Raw genomic sequence first — 20,263 nt, 5'->3', positions numbered from 1 at the left:
GTTTTCTTTGGCAAACAGTCTCATGGTCTAAGAGCTTCTCTGGTGGCTTAGAGGGTAAAGAATCCATCTGCGATGAATGAGAGAAACCTGGGTTCGATCCCTGGAAGATCAAACTGGAGGAAGGAAGATCCCCTGGAGGAGGCAATGACAACCCACTCTAGTATTCTTGTCTGGAAAATCCCATGGACAGAGGAGCCTGGCAGGCTACAGTCCAGGGGTCGCAAAGCGTCAGACATGACTGAGCAACTAACACTTTGCTTTTGCTTTGCTTTTTGCTCAATTACTTACTAGTTGTGGACTTGGGGCAAATTATTCAACCTCTCCAAACTACAGTATCTTCAATGGTAGAATAGAGATAACAGTACTTATCTCCTAGTGTTGTTATGAGGATCAAAAGATAATGTACGTAAATACATTAACTTGTCCTGACAGTTTTCATTCCAATCCCAAAGAAAGGCAATGGCAAAGAATACTCAAACTACCGCACAATTGCACTCATCTCACACACTAGTAAAGTAATGCTCAAAATTCTCCAAGCCAGGCTTCAGCAATACGTGAACCGTGAACTTCCTGATGTTCAAGCTGGTTTTAGAAAAGGCAGAGGAACCAGAGATCAAATTGCCAACATCTGCTGGATCATGGAAAAAGCAAGAGAGTTCCAGAAAAACATCTATTTCTGCTTTATTGACTATGCCCAAGCCTTTGACTGTGTGGATCACAATAAACTGTGGACAATTCTGAAAGAGATGGGAATACCAGAACACCTGATCTGCCTCTTGAGAAATTTGTATGCAGGTCAGGAAGCAACAGTTAGAACTGGACATGGAACAACAGACTGGTTCCAAATAGGAGAAGGAGTACGTCAAGGCTGTATATTGTCACCCTGTTTATTTAACTTATATGCAGAGTACATCATGAGAAACGCTGGACTGGAAGAAACACAAACTGGAATCAAGATTGCCGGGAGAAATATCAATAACCTCAGATATGCAGATGACACCACCCTTATGGCAGAAAGTGAAGAGGAGCTAAAACGCCTCTTGATGAAAGTGAAAGTGGAGAGTGAAAAAGTTGGCTTAAAGCTCAACATTCAGAAAACGAAGATCATGGCATCCGGTCCCACCACTTCATGGGAAATAGATGGGGAAACAGTGGAAACAGTGTCAGACTTTATTTTTCTGGGCTCCAAAATCACTACAGATGGTGACTGCAGCCATGAAATTAAAAGACGCTCACTCCTTGGAAGGAAAGTTATGACCAACCTAGATAGCATATTCAAAAGCAGAGACATTACTTTGCCAACAAAGGTCTGTCTAGTCAAGGCTATGGTTTTTCCTGTGGTCATGTATGGATGTGAGAGTTGGACTGTGAAGAAGGCTGAGCGCCGAAGAATTGATGCTTTTGAACTGTGGTGTTGGAGAAGACTCTTGAGAGTCCCTTGGACTGCAAGGAGATCCAACCAGTCCATTCTGAAGGAAATCAGCCCTGGGATTTCTTTGGAAGGAATGATGCTAAAGCTGAAACTCTAGTACTTTGGCCACCTCATGCGAAGAGTTGACTCATTGGAAAAGACTCTGATGCTGGGAGGGATTGGGGGCAGGAGGAGAAGGGGACGACAGAGGATGAGATGGCTGGATGGCATCACTGACTCGATGGACGTGAGTCTCAGTGAACTCTGGGAGTTGGTGATGGACAGGGAGGCCTGGCGTGCTGCGATTCATGGGGTCGCAGAGTCGGACACGACTGAGCGACTGATCTGATCTGATCTGTCCTGACACAAGGCATGCAGCTGCTAGCATCACCATGATCATCTTTCACCCTCTCACTTACTTTAGTCGGTTTCTGACATAGCTAAACTCTAAAGGTTGAGGGCAAGCACCCTCGTTTGCTTGATCTTCGTCTCGTCATTATGCCTAAGAGTGCACACAGTTGGCACTAATAAATGTCCTATTTTGTTTCTGATTCTTCCAAGGCAAAAAAGAAAATTTCAAACTGTGTCTCCCCACCCTCTAGCGCCAGAGAAAGGACGTACAACAAGTGGAGCAGCGGAGCGGCTGTGTCCATCTGAAAAGCCTTCCTCGGGAGACAAAATTCCTTTGCCCCGTCTACTGTTGGAGCTGCTAATAAAGTTTGATTTGAATAAACGAGCCGCCAGATCTTGCTTTCCTCTCAAGAGCTTCTTCCTCCTTCAACACAGACTCTAAGCGCCACGGAAGAGGCGGGGAGAAGCCCAAGGAGGCGGGACAGGAAGTGAGATCACGCTCCCCGGGGTGAAAGGTTAGCGGAAGTGCCCTTTCTTCCTTTCTGCTGTAGTCCCAAGTGGTAGCTGCCGGTGAGTAGTGGCTGTGGTTGGGGTTTCCAATCCGCCGCCATCCGCGGCCTAGGGGTCGAGTTGCGCGGTGGTGCGTGGTGTATTCCCTTCCTCGGTCTCTAGCGGCTTCCTGCCAGGTCCTGTTCTGCGAGCAGGGCCCGCAGGCAACCTGAACCGAGACGACAGTGAGCGCAGCTGAAGTTCCGGGGCCCACAGCCTGAGCTGGCGGATTTCTGAGCGACCCCTTCTCCTTCCTCTGCAGAAATGGGCAAGTTCATGAAACCCGGGAAGGTGGTGCTGGTCCTGGCCGGTCGCTACTCCGGACGCAAAGCGGTCATCGTGAAGGTACCAGACCCCCCGGGCCTGTGCGCCTTTGTATCCCGTGAATGGGCTGGGCTGGCAGGCAGCTTGAAATTCAAGACCTAGTTTGGGGGCCTTTCTCCCCGAGCATTGCGGGGCGGGGGGTTTGTGAATGCATGAGACCTTTTGAGAATGACCCAAAATAAACAAACGGGAGTTGAATTGGATAGTTAACACCTAACGCTGTCCTCTGTCAAAGAGGCTTTTAATAATAGTAATGGCCAACGTTTATGAACTCTTGCTTGGTCCGTGGCACTGTCTTATAGGTGTCACGTCCAATCCTTACAGTTACTGTAGGGTTGCTTTCTACTGCAGAGGTTTAGAGGTATAGAGTTTCACCTGAGGTCAAGCAGGTAGTAAGTGCCGCTGCAGGGACTCCGTGAAACGAAGAGGAGAAATCATTTCTAGTCCAAATGGTCACTTAGCATAACCTAGCTCTTCGGTGTTTGCTTTCTGTCTACGTCTCCAGCCTTTTATGACATTTCCCCAAGCTCTGGTCACGTACACCACTGTTTTTGACCAGGGCGCCCTTGGTTCCCCTTCCTCCATCTCCCTGAGGCTGGTTTTGGAGTTAGACGGCCAGATTTGGCGTCCTGCCTCTACCCGTTCCAGTCCTGGAGGAGATTAAGAGAGGTCAAGTCCTGAGAACTGGTGCTTGACATATAGCAATCACTAATTATAATCGTTCGCTGTTAGAATTTAAGTCTCTTACTTCCCAAGCACCCTTCCAGATTTTTCCTAGTGGGAAAGATACCTCCCCTTTCAGTGTTACTCTTTGGGCATCTAGCATAGCACTTAGAATGTTTGCTGTGTGGTTTTTACAGCAGTGGGTCTGAGAGGCCTAGGGACAGGGTTATTCTAGCACAGGGCCTAAATGGCTGGTAACATGTAATTCTTGCTCCTTCAGAACATTGATGACGGCACCTCAGACCGACCCTACAGCCACGCTCTGGTTGCTGGAATTGATCGCTATCCCCGCAAAGTGACAGCTGCCATGGGCAAGAAGAAAATTGCCAAGAGGTCAAAGATCAAGTCTTTTGTGAAAGTTTATAATTATAATCACCTCATGCCCACAAGGTGAGCATTTCAAGAATGGAAATGAAAGTGACTTCTCTTTTCCCCTTCTCTGCCCTACCGAATAAGATGACAACCTGGTAGCCACTGTAGTGTGGGGAGAGACATCATTTTGAATTTGTCATTGGCAGTGGTTTCTAGTATTGCCTCTTCTACTGTTCACTTTTCCTGTGCAAACACTTCTGAAGTGTCTTGCCTGACTTGGCCAAGCTTAGGTGTTAAGTAGAGATTGTCCCATTTGTTTCCAGCCACAGTAAAACACAGGATCTGGCCTGCCCTCTTTCTCTCTCAAGGATAATAGTATAGGATAGGGTTGTTGTGGGAAATTGAGAGAAGGAAGCATGAAGTTTATCAGTGGCTTGAATCTGTATAGATGATTTTGTTAAAATTGGGTGTTTCCAGAAAATATCATTGCGACTTTAGCCTGTGTTGATGATAACTCTTGTAGAGTCAGGCCATAACATGCCAATGTCCCAGGAGTGGGATGGAGGGGAGAGGGCCCTGGCGGCCTGTGGGCTGCTCCTACCTTCTTGCCATTGTCCCCAGGTACTCTGTGGATATCCCCTTGGACAAAACTGTTGTCAACAAGGATGTCTTCAGAGACCCTGCTCTCAAACGCAAGGCCCGACGAGAGGCAAAGGTCAAGTTTGAGGAGAGGTAAGAAGGCTTTGGCAGTGAATGTGGGAGTATGGTTTCACTGTCCTCCATGAAGACAGTTTTGTCTTCTGTGATTCCTCCTCTCATTTGTGTCTTTTTTCTTCCCCTCTCCAGATACAAGACGGGCAAGAACAAATGGTTCTTCCAGAAGCTGCGGTTTTAGGTCTGTCTCAGTTAATAAAAATATTTTTAAAAAGTTCACATGTGTCTTCTATTTCCTGTGTTATTAAACTGGGAAATTACATTGGTGGATGAGGGATTGTGGGAAAATGTAAAATAAAAGCTATGTCTGCTTTTATGAGACATGGGCTACTTCTATCCTCAGCCTCATAATCCTTTAATGGTCTGAATGAATGGGTAAAAGGTGATACTGAACTGTTTCCCCAGGAGAGGTACTGTGGACAATTTTAGGTGTGGACTTGTTTAAGCTTCCCTGGCTTCCACCCCATTACATGTTTAGAGAACCCTCCCACACACACACACACACATTATAACATCCGAAGACCCCTCTAAGAGCACACCATCTCCTTTGAATTGAGAATTGCTGAATTGTGGTTTGTTGAACCCCTGTGCCAGATTGCTGCTGCTAAGTCGCTTCAGTCATGTCTGACTCTGTGTGACCCCAGAGATGACAGCCCACCAGGCTCCCCCATCCCTGGGATTCTCCAGGCAAGAACACTGGAGTGGATTGCCATTTCCTTCTCCAATGTATGAAAGTGAAAAGTGAAAGTGAGGTCGCTCAGTCGTGCCCAACTCTTAGTGACCCCATGGACTGCAGCCTACCAGGCTCCTCCGTCCATGGGATTTTCCAGGCAAGAGTACTGGAGTGGGGTGCCATTGCCTTCCCCATGTGCCAGATGATTCAAGTGCTATTTGGAAGAGGAGCACACTGGAGAACTGCTGTAGATGGGGACGGACACCAGCAATGAAGCCTTGAGCCACAGTGCCGCCATTCCTGGTTGCACGAGGGAGAGATCCCAAATGGTCTGGCAGGAAAGGGGTTTAGGCTCTGACTTGGCACCACTGTACTGCAGAAAAGGCATTTGGCCCTTTTAGCTGACATTTCACCTCTCATTGGGTACTTAACTGTGACCAGGTTTTACTGATGAAATAGGCTCTCTAGCTAAGCTGGTTCTAAGCTACTAAATGGACTAGGATTCAAATGGGCCTACTTACCAAGCCTCAAACTTGGCATACTTACATGAGGGGTAGAGAGATTGAGAAAGGGGCCTAAAATAGTGGGAAACCCTGGATTGGGTGAAAATAGAAGACATCCTGGAGTATTTAATTATACTTGCATTTGACTCATCCTCAACCTCAATCCAGTATTTAATTATACTTGCATCCTTAAGTGCTGGATGGCTCTATGAAATTCTCCAGGCAAGAATACAGGTGGGGACGCATTCCCTTCTCCAGGGGATCTTCCCAACCCAAGGATCAAACCCAGGTCTCCTGCATTGCAGGCAGATTCTTTACCATCTGAACCACCAGGGAAGCCCTGGATGTCTCCAGTAAGTGTCAACAGCTTGCCTACTCAAGAGTCACAAATGGAACTAAAATATAAACCCTCTGTGGCAAAAATTCAAGTACTTGGATATTTGTATCACTTCTAGCAGTGGGAGTTTGGGCAAGTTTCTATATTGTGTCTACAAGTTTAGAATCTCATCTGTAAAATGGAAAAAAACCAACTTTGAGAGGTTGTTTTGAAGGTTAATACATGAAAAGCAGAATTGGACATGTAACAGCACTCAAATGCTGGCTATTAACCACAGTTTGGCAAACTTGGGGCTTTTATCTATCATGGTTGCAATTAACATCTGCATGTTCTGGGTAACATTCTAAGCCATTAACAAAGCAGACAAAATTCTACGAATAGGCCTATACTGGGATTGCTACGCTGGAAGGAATGGGCCAGCATTCAGTTTGTATTTGCTTGTAGGGTAACTTCCCCGAGGCCTCATAGCTGGGGGAAGTCCACTTTGAAGACCAGGAAGCCACCCAGGGTGGAATGTGGGAGGGGCAGGGACTTCGGCGAAAAGAAAGTGAAAGCAAACAGCCTGCATAAGGAAGAAGTGTCTTCCAGGCTCCGATGGGTGAGACCAAAGCTCCTCAAAGTGCAAGCAAGATTTTAGTTCCTATGGACTCTGCTGATGTGTGCCCAGCTCTGAAGGTTCACCTCTTGCCAACCGGATCCCAGACTATGTCGGTGAGGAGGAGGGTCTTGGGGGTGGGAAGAATCAGAAGAGCGCCCCTTTTGGCCAGGAATCTACCGGTTTCTCAGAGTCTAGCAAGCAAGCCTCTTCCTGCCCAGTCTCTTAGACCTGCAGAAGGTCCAGGGAGAGACCGGCTGGGACATCTCTAGGGTGTTGGTTCTCTAACTGCCTCAGAGACAGTTCTAAAAACTGCACCACAGGAGATCATGAAGTCCTTGTGTGGATGTGCATTTTTCGGGAGAAAGAATCCATCATTTTCATTATATACTCAAAAGGGTTATGTGACCCCTAAAAATTCAGGAATTGCTCACACCTTCATCTCCTGAGATCTTCCTTAACAAATTCCTCCCCTCCTTAACATTTCCATTTCAGCTTAACCTAGGACTCTCTTCAGGATGAGGGGAAGAAGTGTTCCTCCTCTGAGACCTAACCCCCACCCCACAACCCGTTTCTGCTCTGGTCTCCGCTTTCCCAACCCATGAATGCCCCTGCTCACGGTAGACTAAGCCCTCTGCTTAGTTTCAGCCTGTCCAACTTTGATCACCAGTGCCTTGGCATGCAGTAGGCACTCAGTAAACACCTGTTGAATGAATGAATCTCATCTAAATTCTTCAGCCTTTCTCACCCTCATACTACCCCATCTGTTACACAGATCTCTTGCTTGGAAATGTTTCATCTGCCTCTCAAATGTAGGAAGAAAGACCACAGACTTTAGAGGCAGCCTGACTGGTTTCAGAGCCTGGTTCCTCCAATTGTGTGACCCTGGGCAAGTTACTAGCCTCTCTAATGCTTACAATCTAAGTCCTATTCCCTTATCTGTGTGGTGGGAATAACAGTAACACTTCCATAGAAGAATACCTATCTGCAAGAATTAAACTACATAATCCCTAAAATACACAGTGAACACTGAGCACTCTGCTTGGCATATACTAAGTGCTCAATACCTGCTCATTATTGTTAACATTACCAACCTTTTCAGAACCCTAGTTCCCCAGGACGATCTTGATTAACCCCCACCTCACTCCTACCACTCTGCTAAAACTGCTTTCTCTCTTTTAAAAATTATTTTATTTATTTTTGACTGTGCTGGGTCTTCGTTGTTCCAAGTAGACTCTCTCTAGTTGCGGTGAGTGGGGGGCTACTCTCTAGTTGCGGGATGCCGGCTTCTCATTGCAGTGCCTTCCCTGTTGCAGAACACCGGCTCTAGGTATATGGGCTCAGTAGTTGTGGCTTCTGGGCTCTAGAGCACAGGCCAAGTAGTTGTGGCTTAGTTGCTCCGAGGTATGTGGGATCTTTCCAGATCAAGGATCGAACCTGAGTCCCCTACATTGGCAAGTGGATTTTTTTTAATGTATTTATTTTTAAGTGCAGTATAATTGCTTTACAATGTTGTATTGGTTTCTATCATATATCAATATGAATCAGCCGTAAGTATATGTATGTCCCCTTCCTCTTGAACTTCGCTCCCATCTGCCACACCATGCCACCCCTCTAGGTTGTCATAGAGCACGGGATTTGAGCTCCCCACGTCATACAGCAAATTTCCCCTGGCTATCAAATTTTACATATGATAATGTATATATTTCAATGCTACTCTGTCAATTCATCCCAGGCAGGCGAATTCTTAACTACTGGACCACCAAGGAAGTCCTAAAACTACTCTCTTAGAGGGACTTTCCTCTTAAACAGGAAATAAGGAAGGTAGTTTCAGGAAACTGTAATTTTGAAAAATCACCCTGAGAGCAGGAGGAAGCCACAGTGGTGCGAAGATGATGCACTTTGGCACAAATTGCAGTCAATTAGGGATCCTTTCTCAGATTCCAGTTAGAAGTGAGAGTTCAGATAAGTCAGACCACCACTGCTGCTTTGAACACCTCAGGAAGGGGGAATGGTTTCATCGGAACTGGAAAAAAAGAGCTTCAGTCAGTCAGTTCAGTCGCTCAGTTATATCCAACTCTTTTCGACCCCATGGACTTCAGCATGCCAGGCTTCCCTTTCCATCACCAACTCCTGGAGCTTGCTCAAACTCATGTCCATCGAGTCGATGATGCCATCCAACCATCTTATCCCTCTGTATAGTAAGAAGAGCTTACTAGGAGTCAAAGAAAATAATATGAAATCCAGGACTAGGGCGCCTTCTACTAAATGCAAAGTTCACTCAGATGAAAAGTCCAAGTATGGGTCTAAAGATAAAAGGGCCATCAAGGAGTCAAGCAAGAAGAATCATTTGTAGTTTAGTCGCTGAGCAGTGGCCGACTCTTTGAGACCTCATAGACCCTGGACCACAGCTCGCCAATCTTCTCTGTCCTTCACTATCTCCTGGAGTTCGCTGAAACTCATGTCTGTTGAGTCGGTGATGCCATCCAACCATCTCATCCTCTGTCACTCACTTCTCCTCCTGCCTTCAATCTTTCCCAGAATCAGGGTCTTTTCTGATGTGTCAGCTCTTCACATCAGGTGGCCAATTGGAGCTTCAGCTTTAGCATCAGTCCTTCCAGTGAATATTCAGGGTTGATTTCCTTTAGGATTCATTGGTTTGATCTCCTTGCTGTCCAAGGGACTCACAAGAGTCTTCTTCAACACCACAATTTAAAAGCCTCAATTCTTTGGTGCTCAGCTTTCTTTATGGTCCAACTCTCACATCTGTACATGACTACTGGAAAGACCATAGCTTTGACTAGATGGACCTTTGTTGGCAAAGTGATGTCCCTGCAGAGATAAAAGTCAAAAGAGGCACAACACTTCCAGTGGTAGCAGCAGTTTCAGGTCTCGGTCCAGTTCTGCCTCCAGTCTGGGCTCCAGCACCAGCACAGTCTCCATCAGTGGCTCCAGCTCATCTTCAGCATCGAACGGCTCAGGAAGTTCCAGCATGTTCCCCAGCTCCAGCTCCAGCAGCTCCTCTGGCTCTCCAAGTCCTTCTTGGCACAGACATGACAACAGGTGGCGTTCACGCTCCAAATGTAAACCAGCTGAAAGAGATGGAAAGGAAAAGAACCCTTCCCCTAAACCCACCAAAGAACACATGGGGAGGCTCACCAGGAATATGATCAAGGATCACATCATGAAGATATTCTCCACTTCTGGGAAAATTAAAATGATTGACATATGCCTGTAGAAAGCATCCACCCCCATCTGTTAAAAGGCTGTGCCTATGCATGAGTTTGAAAATCCACATGAGACTGAGAAGGTGCTGAAGCTCATGGACAGAGAATAAATCAATGACCAGAACATCACAGCTACTGCTTCTATGGCCCCTTGACCTTGGCCAACCCCCAGGAAATCCCCCTCTAACCCGCCCCCGAAGAATGCTGCTACTGCTTCCCACATGGCGCAGGTCCAGGGATGAGGAGAAAGTCATGTTCCCCTTGACAGGCGCAAGTCCCTGGCGCTCCCACGATCCCATTCTCCCGGGGCTGCCGCCACGACAGGAGACACTCTAGTTCCAACTCCTCCCGATAATCAGGGCCACTGAAGCTCTACCCCATCCAACTCACTTCTGTCACTTTTCTAGCCAAAGAAGGATTGGTAGGAAAGAAATCCCTCCTCAGGGGCAGACTTGGAAGGTGAAGGGAGCAGTTGAGATGTTCCCGGGGCAGCAGAGTTCCCGCTGCAGAGTGTTGTGGGTTTGGTTTGGTTAGCAACTTGCTTATAAAGATCCCCTCCTGTTTTCTAGCTAGAAAGCTTCCACATTTCTAGTTCCTGAGAGTCGGTTCGGTGGCAAAGCCAGCAGAGATGAACAGGGGGTTCCTAGTGATGGGTCAACGCCAGTGTGGGAGCACGTTTTCCCATTCGACAGATGACTTGGAGGCCTGTGGAGTCCCACAGGAAAGGACATGCTTTTACACAACGGCCATTCCTGTTAGCCTGGCCCTGCTCCCCTGCCTGAGTCCTCTTCTGACCTCTAGGCTAAGATATCTCCAGTTATCTACCCAAATGGTTCTTTTTAGACGTGTGCGTGCACACCACCCCCCACGTCTCCCTCTCTTTCTGAAACTGGTAAGTTGAGAGCCAGGTGTGCCAGGTCACCACAGAACCCCCACTGTGTTGGTATTCGTGGTGGTCCTGCAGGTTACCTTGGCAATGTGTGCATGGCTTTTCTGGCTTTTATTGTACAGTCAGTACTATAAATTTTCTGTTTTGAGTTTTGTAACTTTGTAGCATTTTAGATAATGTTGTGTTTGTTGAGTAGAGTAAAAGAATTGTGTTGAATAAACCTAGAATTAGAGTTCAAAAAAAAAAAAATCACCCTAAATTCGTTGCTGAGAGACAACCTCTATTAATGACACTGTGATGTCCATCTTCCAATAATTTTTTTGCATTTCTATACTTTAATAAATATCTTCATGAGTTAAAATGTTTAAAATCAACAGACTAGGAAGAATGCTCCTGCTGCTGCTAAGTCACTTCAGTCATGTCTGACTCTGTGTGACCCCAGAGATGACAGCCCACCAGGCTCCCCCATCCCTGGGATTCTCCAGGCAAGAATACTGGAGTGGGTTGCCATTTCCTTCTCCAATGCATGAAAGTGAAAAGTGAAAGTGAAGTTGCTCACTCGTGTCCGACTCTTTGCAACCCCATGGACTGCAGCCTACCAGGCTCCTCCGTCCGTGGGATTTTCCAGGAAGAGTACTGGAGTGGGGTGAATATTTATAGGCAATTTTATATTTTGCTTTTTTGGTTTATTGTGAGCACTTCATGTTAAATGTTCCTCGTTACTATGTGTTTTAATCGCTATGTAATATATTATATGGGCTTTACCAGGTGGCTCAGTGGTAAAGAATCCACTTGCCAATGCAGAAGATGTAGGAGATGCCAGTTCAATCCCTGGGTCAGGAAGATCCCTTGGAGGAGGAAATGGCAACCCACTCCAGTGTTCTTGCCTGAAAAATCCCATGGACAGAGAAGCCTGGCGACCTACAGGCCATGGGGTCACAAACAGACAGACTAAACACATAGCACCTAATATTTTATACTGAATTGTTTCTCTCCTGCTGGCCATGTAGATTTCTTTTTTTGTTTTTCTGTTGTAAACAAGGCTACAATAATTATCCTTGTGTGTGTGCCGACCATTTCCTTATGATAAGCAGGACTGTTTTGGGGGGTTTTTTTTGCTCAATCTCAGAGGTCATTATCATGCCTCCTGGCAGAAGGCCTGTTACCAGCACTGTGCCCAGCCCAGGCTCTTCCTCCTTAAACGTGTTGTTCTTCATGCCTGCTCTCCCTCCAGTTTCACTAGCCTCTCTTCTGCATTCTCTTCAGCTGGTTCTACCTTGTTCCCCGATCTCTTAGTGTCGGATACCCCAGAAATCAGCACTTGAACCCTTTCTTATTGATCTCATTTAGTTTGTGACTTTAAATATCTCTGCATGGATAATTCTCACGTTTATACTCATGGCCTATATCAATGGTAAAGAATCTGCCTGCCAATGCAGGAAATGCAGGTTTGATCCCTGGGTTGGGAAGATCTCCTGGAGAAGGAAATGACTGGTGGGCCAGATGGTAAAGAATCTGTCTGCAATGCAGGAGACCTGGGTTGGGAAGATCCCCTAGAGAAGGAAATAGCAACCTACTCCGTATTCTTGCCTGGACAATCCCATGGACAGAAGAGCCTGGCAGGCTACAGTCCATAGGGTTGCAAGAGTCAGATACAACTGAGCAACTAACACTTTCACTTTCCAATATTCTTGCCTGGAAAATCCCATGGACAGAGGAGCCTGGAGGGCTACAGTGCTTGGGGTCGCAAAGAGTCAGACAGGACTGAGCACAAATACACACACACACACATATGGCTCATCCCCTAGAATGTAAAAGCTCCACAGTGAAGTTTTCTCTGTTTGGGTCACTACTGTATCCCCAGAGCCTAGAGTAGGGTCCAGCACAAAGAAGTGCCTCGTAGTTGATAGTTGTATGAGTGAATATGGAAGCATATGAGGGAGGGGACTTCCCTGTAGCCCTCTTTTTCTTTTGCTGTTCTATTTTTCGTCTTCCTTTGTGTCTCTGACACTACCTAATTCTGGCCCTGGCCTGTCCTGACCACGCCCTCTTCTTCCTCTCAGCATTCCTCTACGTGCGTGCATGCTAAGTTGCTTCATTTGTTTCCGACTCTTTGCAACCCTATGCAAAGAGTTTGCAACTGTAGCCTACCAAGATCCTCTCTCCATGGGATTCTCCAGGCAAGAATACTGGAGTGGGTTGCCATTTCCTCCTCCAGGGATCTTCCCAACCCAGGGATCAAACCTGCATCTCCTGCATTGGCAGGTGGTTTCTTTACCCCTAGGGCCACCTGAGAATCCTCTGCGTTCATTTATCTTTCCTGAAAACTGACTAGGTATCTTCGAAGATTTTTTTTTTTCTGCTGTGCTGCACAGTATACAGAATCTTAGTTCCCTGACTGGGGATCGAACCCCTGCCCTCTCCAGTGGAAGTGTGGATTCTTAACCACTGGACTGCCGGGGATCCAAAGATCACTGTCCCAAAGATCACTCATTCTGTTTCTGGATGCGTTCTTCCATCTTCTTGGCTTCTATCATTATTCTATCTACATACTGTTCTAACCCAGAGTCCTATCCTCCAAGTCCTGTTCCTGCCACCATGTGTCTTCAACAGCCTTAGGTTTGACTCACTTTTGCCCACTAAGGGTCTTTTTTGTTATTTTTGGTCCCACTGCATGACTTGCACTAGGACATAACCAGATGAAGGGGGAACATATTTTCCTTTTTTTTTTTTTTCATTGCTATGTCTCCAGAGTCTATAATATGGGACTGCATGGTGCAGAGCAGAAAATCTATATCAGGGGTCCTCAACCTCCAGGATCTAATGCTTGATGATATGAGGTGGAGCTGATGTAATAATAATAGAAATAGTGTTAGTCACTCAGTCATGTCTGACTCTTTTCAACCACATGGACTGTAGCCAGTCAGGCTCCTCTGACCATGGGATTCTCCAGGCAAGAATACTGGAGTGGGTTGTCATGCCCACCTTCAGGAGGATCTTCCCAACCCAGGGATCGAATCCGGGTCTCCTGCATTGCAGGCAGATTCTTTACTGTCTGAGCCACCAGGGAAGCCCCAATAGAAATAAAGTGCATAATAAATGTAATGCACTTGAATTGTCCCCAAACCATCCCCCTCCCCAGTCCACGGAAAAATTGTCTTCCGTGAAACTGGTTCCTGGTGCCAAAAAGGTTGGGGACCACTGGCTTAGAGGATCTCAGTCCCCTGACCAGGGATTGAACCCAGGCCATGGCAGTGAAAGCCCAGAATCTTAACCACTAGACCACCAGGAAACTCCCCTTATTATTTAACCTTAACGGATCTCAGGTTCTTCAACTATCAAATGGGGATTATTAAATACAAAACATTTAACATAGCACTCATCAGATGCCAGAAACTACTTTCACAAATAAAATTATACATAGGTAGAAATTGTATTCCCATTTTATAGATGAAACCAAGGCACAGAGAGTTAAACAACTTGCCCATTGTCTTGCAGTAGTAAGAACAGCTGGATGTAAGTCCTGGAGATTTGGCTCCAGAATTTATGTTCTTAACTGTCACGTTACACTGCCTGCCACTACTGCTATGATGAACACAGACAGCATGAGATTTTATCGTAGGGGTGGTCAGGTTCTAAACTTCACAAATAAGGAGGAGAATGCATTTGTTGCTGTTATGGTTCAGTACCTAAGTCATGTCTGATTCTGCGACCCTATGGACTGCAGCAAGCCAGGCCTCCAGGTCCACCACCGTCTCCCGGTTTTGCTCAAGTTTATGTCCACTGAATCAGTGATACTATCCAACCATCTCATCCTCTGCCTCCCTCTTCTCCTTTTCTCCTTCAATCCTTTGCAGCATCAGGGTCTTTTCCAATAAGTTGGCTGTTCACATCAGGGAGCCAAAATATTGGAGCTTCAGCTTCAGCATTCTGAAGAATGTTTGCATGTAGTCAAATGAACCTCAAATCATTAACTCACTCCTAAGTATCCAGAATTTACAGTCTCAATAAGCTCAATGTAAAATGGACAGCAATTTTTTTTTTCAGTTGAGCACCTGACGGATGTTGGCTTCCACTTAGGGACCAAGTTATAATGTTAAAGAAATAAATAGCATGTATAGCTGAATTCAAGTGCAAGTTGCTCAGTTGTGTCCAACTCTTTGCGACCCCATGGACTATACAGTCCATGGAATTCTCCAGGCCAGAATACTGGAGTGGGTAGCCTTTCCCTTCTCCAGGACATCTTCCCAACCCAGGAATTGAACCGGGGTCTCCAGCATTGCAGGTGGATTCTTTACCAAGTGAGCTATCAGGGCAGTCCTGAATTCAAGTAAATCACTATAATCAGCCTTTTTTGTCCTTGAAAAGTCTGAAGTTTCCACTGGGAATTGGAGATAGGAAGCAGTTTTATGATACTTAAATGGGATGGATTCCAACTGTGCCTGGCATTTAGCAGGTCCCCAATAACTACTGGCTCTCTTCCCTTGCCTGTTGGGTCAATGAAATTATACCAAACCCTTGAACACCCAGGTGCAACCTCAGCACTGTCTCTCCAGTCTGTCCCCTCTGTCTCCTTAATACAACATCCAGAGTCTGGGGGCTTTTCCTCAAGGGACATACTCACACACACGTGTTCCTTGTACCCACTGCCAGAGGCTCAGGTCAGCTCCTGTCACATCTGTAAGAATTAGAGCTGCAGAATCTGGGTTTGTTTCCTCATTCCACAGTTCCTGCTGCTCCAGTTCATCCTGCCATCACTGTCAGATAGAAATCTTTTTTTTTTTTTCCATATAGTTGATTTACAATGTTATATTAGCTTCAGGTATATAACAAAGTAATTCACTTATACATATATACATATTCTTTTTCAGAGTCTTCTCTATTACAGGTTATTATAAGATATTGAATAGAGTTCCCTGTGTGATATAAGAGGTCCTTGTTGTTTATCTATTTTCTTCATAGTAATATGCATCTGCTAATCCCAAACTCCTAATTTATCTCTCCCTCACCCCTTTCCTCCTTTGGTAACTGTAAGTTTGTTCTCTATGTCTGTCTTCACTTTGTCAAAAATTCATTTGTATCTTTTTTTTCAGATTCCACATATAAGTGATATTATATGATATTTGTCTTTCTCATCTGATTTATGTCATTTAGTGTGATAATCTCTAGGTCCATCCATCTTGCTGCAAAATGGCGTTACTTCATTCTTTTTATGACTAATACTCCATTGCATGTATAAAACATCTTTATCCGAATTCATCTATTGGTGGACACTTAACTTGCTTCCAGGTCGTGGTTATTATAAATAGTGCTCCGATGAACGTTAGGCTGCATGTGTCAGTGAAAACTCTACAAATTAGAGTTTTCATCTTTTCCCGATGTATGTCCAGAAACAACATTGCTTGATGATATGGGTAATTCTGTTTTTAGTTGTTTATTTCTTGGCGGCATCAGGGTCAGTTCTTAGTTGCAGTATATGGGGTCTTCCTTGCATCATGAGGATCATTCACTGAGGCACACGGACTCCAGTTGTGGCGAAAGGGCTCAGTAATTGCGGCACATGGGCTTAGTTCCTCAACCAGGGATCACCCCACATCCCTTGCCACTGGACCACCAGGGAAGCCCCTATTTCTAGTTTTTCAAAGAACCTCCATACTGTTTTCCATATTGGTTGCACCAATTTAAGTTCCCTGCAACAGTGCGGGAGGGTTCTCTTTTCTCCATACCCTCTCCAGCATTTATTATTCATAGACTTTTTCATTATGGCCATTCCGACCTGATCTGAGGTCATTGTAATTATGATTTGCATTTTTCTAATAATTAGTGATGCTGAGCATTTTTTTTATGTGCCTCCTGGCCATTTGTATGTCTTCTTCAGAGAAATGTCTATATAGGTCTTCTGCCCATTTTTTGAGCTCTTTTAAACACTGTATCCATCACCTCACTCCCCCTTTCAGAAATCTTCACTAGTTCTCCATTTCCCTGTTGATAAACTCTCCTTTTTGAATATTTTTTTAAATTGTATTTATGAAGCTTTTAAAAATAAATAAATTTACTTATTTAAAGCTACGTATTGAATAGCCTTGCCAATTATTAGGTTTTCAAACAATATGTATAATTAGATCAAGATTTAAAGCAGAAGTACAAAGAGGATAGGTTAAGGACTGAATTCAATTGAAAAACGCATTTTATTTGTCATATTTTTTTTTTAAGTCAAGCCATCTTTTTCAAATAAAAAAAATCCAGGTTTCTGATTTCCCTTAGAAATGGGAAGATATAGGATACTGAAACCACATTCCATGTGAAGAAAACTTGGCTAGAGCCAAGATGGGGTTGCCACTCTAGTGGGGACATGCTGTCTCCAGATGTCAGAGTTCCCACCTCTCCACATGACACTACATGGGCTCCCCTGACTCATGGATGTCATCTTGCTGCCTCTGAGAATCACTGATTATTTCTCACTACTCATTACCCAGCATTATTTGATCAAACCCTAGGTTTTGTCTGCTTAAAACAGTGAACTCACCCTGAATGATTCAGCACCCTCTGTAATATGCTTCTGTTATGTCGTTCTTTCACTTCATTCATTCACTCAACACACAATTTACTGAATGCCTGTTTTGTGCTGGGGACACAGAGATGGCCAGGACAGAGTCCCGTCCTTCCTACTGAGATCACACTTCCCTGAGCTGACCTTATTTATCAGGCTTCCAACTGCAGGGTGAGCGATCCACAAACAAAGGTGCATTTATTCCCATCCCTGGTGTCATTCCCCTAGCCATTTGTCAGCTCTTGCTCTCTCTCTGGACCTGCCCCAAATCACGCCCAGTCTGAAAGGCTGCTTGGCACAGTGGAAAGGGTGGCAGTCATGGGACAGGCTGGGAGATCTTGGGTAAATTACTCCCCTATTCTAACTTTGATTTCTTCACTGTAAAGCACAGATTAAGAGTCTGGAGTCAGACTGCCTAGGGCCAGATGACTGTGGGCAAGTCATTTGATCTCTCTGAACTACAGTTTCCTCCTCTGCAAAATAAGGGCAAGAGTGTATTTATTTAATAAGGTGTTGCAAGATGTGAGTGATATAATTCATATAAAGGGCTTAGCACAGTGCCTGATATACAGTAAGTGCTTAATAAATGTTAGCTGATAGTCTTATCTTAAAACTCTAAGCCCTTATTCCTCTTCTAGGTCTCCCTAGCTGTGTTAACCCCTATAGGACTGTCCCTCCTCCAAATTCCTGCTGTCCTCCACCATCAGTTGTGTGATTGTGAACTGTCTTGAGTACCATTTTATACAGGCCTGAGGGCTGGACCTTTGTCTTCCATTGCCCTGTGTCATGCCCAGTCCCTCATAGCAGGAGCTCAATCGATGTTTTCTGTTTTGTTTTGGACTGTGCTGGGTCTTTGCTTGTGGTGCATGCAAGCTGAATAGTTGTGGCGCGTGGGCTTAGTTTCCTGGCTGCATGTGGATCTCAGTTCCCAGACCAGGGGTCAAGCCCACGTCCCCTGCATTGGAAAGTGGATTCTCAACCACCGGACTCACCAGGGAAGTCCCTTGATCAGCATTTGTTAAACTCTAGGGCTCCAGGAATGACCCAGCCATGGCTGCTGCAAAGTCTCCTGCCCTTGAGAGCAGCAGATGAGGGCATTCAAGCTGGGCCAGGACAAGCCCAGGCCAGGGTAAATGGGTTGGGTTGTTCTCAGGCTGAGCATCAGCCCTGCTCTTGGAGAGTCCTGAAGAGCAGGGCACCCTTCCCCTGGCTCATTCATTCTCTGGTTGTTCCCTTCTGCTCCAGCAGGCTCTCCAGGCCCTTCAGGAGGAACAGGCCAGACTAAAGATGAGGCTGCAGGAGCTGCAGAGGAATCTCAGGGACTGCCCCCAAGACAAGGTAAGCTTCGAGGGGCTGTGGCCTTGTAGAGAAAGTTGCTGCTGCTGCTGCTGCTAAGTCACTTCAGTCGTGTCTGACTCTGTAATTTCACTCCTGCTCTGCCATTTCCTTTCTGTGTATCCTTATCCACTTATTTACTTACTCCACTTCTTCACCCAGCTCTCGTTTCAGGATGAATCCCTGGCACTCAGCATCAGTCACATATAATCGGGGGTGCTTCCCTCCTGGGAGGGAGTTGGGGACTCTCCCCAACACTGAAGTCTGCATCACCCTCTTTTCCCCTACCCGCAGGTCCCATTCCCTGTGCCCGAGTCCCCCCTGGTGTTCCGAGGACACTTTGAGGAGGGCAAGGCAATGGCCAAGTCTGTGGTTTCCCATGTGCGGATTTGTTACCCTCTGCCTGGAGGCTCTGCTCTGGTGACCTTTGATGACCCCAATGGTGAGCTCCAGGAAATCCGGGGAGAGAGGCTGGGAGGCTTCCTAGGACCAATTCTGCTCCCCTTCCCCAGTGGCCAAGCAGGTGCTGCAGCAAAAGGAGCATCAGATCAATGTGGAAGGGTTCCGGCTGAGGGTTCAAGTCCAGCCCCTGGAGCTACCCATGCTGACTACCATCCAGGTGACAGAGTGGCAGGGCCTTAGGACCTGCGGGGGGCCCCAGGCACTGGACACAAGGGTGTTGGGCTGTGCCTGGGACCACTTCCTCCTGTCTTTCCCCAGGTGTCCAGCCAGATGAATGACCAGAGAGTGCTGGTCAGTGGGTTTCCTGCTGGGCTCAAGTTAAGTGAGGAAGAGCTGCTGGACAAGCTGGAGATCTTCTTTGGCAAGACCAAGAATGGAGGTGGTGACGTGGAGATGAGGGAACTGCTGCAAGGGGGTGTCATGCTGGGCTTTACTGAGGACAGAGGTAAGGGCTTTGCTGGCGAGATGAGAGCCGGGGCATCAGGCCATGGGAAGGGAGAGCCCTGGATGCTAAAGGTCTCCCGCTCCCTGTCCCTGCAGTGGCCCAGCACCTGTGCCAGATGGGCCAGTTCGTGGTGCCACTGGGTAAACAGCAGTCCTGTCTGAGAGTCTCTCCCTATATGAGCGGGAAAATCCAGAAGGCCGAGGTAAGTGGGAAGATGAAGATGGGGACTGGGCCAGGCCACCTGTCTGCAGGCCAGAAACTTGCCCAAGGAGGGAATCACAGCCCCAAAACCCCACTGACCCATTCGCTTCCCACCTCTCCAGGCCTCCTGCCCCCTCCCATACTCCCAGGGTCACCACCTGCCCCGACCTCTGCCCCTCCCCAAGCCCAGCCCACATGAGCCTTTACCCATCTCCTGGCTCCATTTCCAGGTCAGGCCCCAGCCTGTGCCCCAGTCAGTGCTGGTGCTCAACATTCCTGATGTCCTGGATGGCCCGGAGCTACAAGACGTCCTGGAGATCCACTTCCAGAAACCCACCCGTGGAGGCGGGGAGGTGGAAGCTGTGACAGTCGTGCCCCCGGGACAGCGGGGCCTGGCAGTCTTCACTTCGAAGTCAGGCTAGGAGCCTGCCCTACTCATTAAGCCCACCCCTCTGCCAAGACTCTTAAACCAGGTTGGGGCTGGAGGCACGTACAGGAGAAAGTGATGACGCTGGTCAACGGAGGGAGGGACTAGGAGCGGTGAAATGCTGCCCCAGAACAGTAAAAGTGCCCGCATGGCATGATCCTCTTCCTCATTTCACTTCATGAAAGGAAACTTGATCGGGGCATGGAAGGAGGCTGGGGGAGGGGGAAACCTCAGC

At 46.7% G+C, this 20,263-nt stretch overlaps 2 protein-coding genes and 1 pseudogene across 3 annotated transcripts; all 3 read left to right on the top strand.

The window, feature by feature from the left end:
• Window positions 1-2,291: 2,291 nt before the first annotated feature.
• On the top strand, window positions 2,292-4,603 carry RPL27 (ribosomal protein L27). The gene is made up of 5 exons (XM_086357552.1): window positions 2,292-2,332; window positions 2,574-2,656; window positions 3,579-3,748; window positions 4,292-4,402; window positions 4,517-4,603. Exons 2-5 carry the CDS (start codon window positions 2,576-2,578, stop codon window positions 4,563-4,565), a joined length of 411 nt encoding a protein of 136 aa, XP_086213678.1. The 5' UTR covers window positions 2,292-2,332; window positions 2,574-2,575; the 3' UTR covers window positions 4,566-4,603.
• Window positions 4,604-6,463: 1,860 nt separating this feature from the next.
• IFI35 (interferon induced protein 35) lies at window positions 6,464-20,182 on the top strand. 2 transcript variants are annotated; one of them, XM_086357536.1, is made up of 7 exons: window positions 6,464-6,608; window positions 18,407-18,496; window positions 18,788-18,935; window positions 19,006-19,112; window positions 19,214-19,400; window positions 19,496-19,602; window positions 19,832-20,182. In XM_086357536.1, exons 1-7 carry the CDS (start codon window positions 6,492-6,494, stop codon window positions 20,021-20,023), a joined length of 948 nt encoding a protein of 315 aa, XP_086213662.1. In that variant the 5' UTR covers window positions 6,464-6,491; the 3' UTR covers window positions 20,024-20,182. The 2 variants fall into 2 exon arrangements, with proteins under 2 accessions (XP_086213662.1, XP_086213661.1); XM_086357535.1 differs by having other exon boundaries at window positions 18,404-18,496.
• On the top strand, window positions 9,320-10,117 carry LOC147351538 (RNA-binding protein with serine-rich domain 1-like; annotated as a pseudogene).
• Window positions 20,183-20,263: the final 81 nt, after the last annotated feature.

Source organism: Bos grunniens, chromosome 19 (genome assembly GCF_055505025.1).
Source record: "Bos grunniens cultivar Pamir isolate PY7600 chromosome 19, Bosgru_T2T1.0, whole genome shotgun sequence".
In the NCBI taxonomy this organism is placed as follows: Eukaryota; Metazoa; Chordata; class Mammalia; order Artiodactyla; family Bovidae; genus Bos; species Bos grunniens.
Note: the sequence above shows the minus strand (reverse complement) of the source record. Positions and strands in the feature narration are given on the sequence as shown.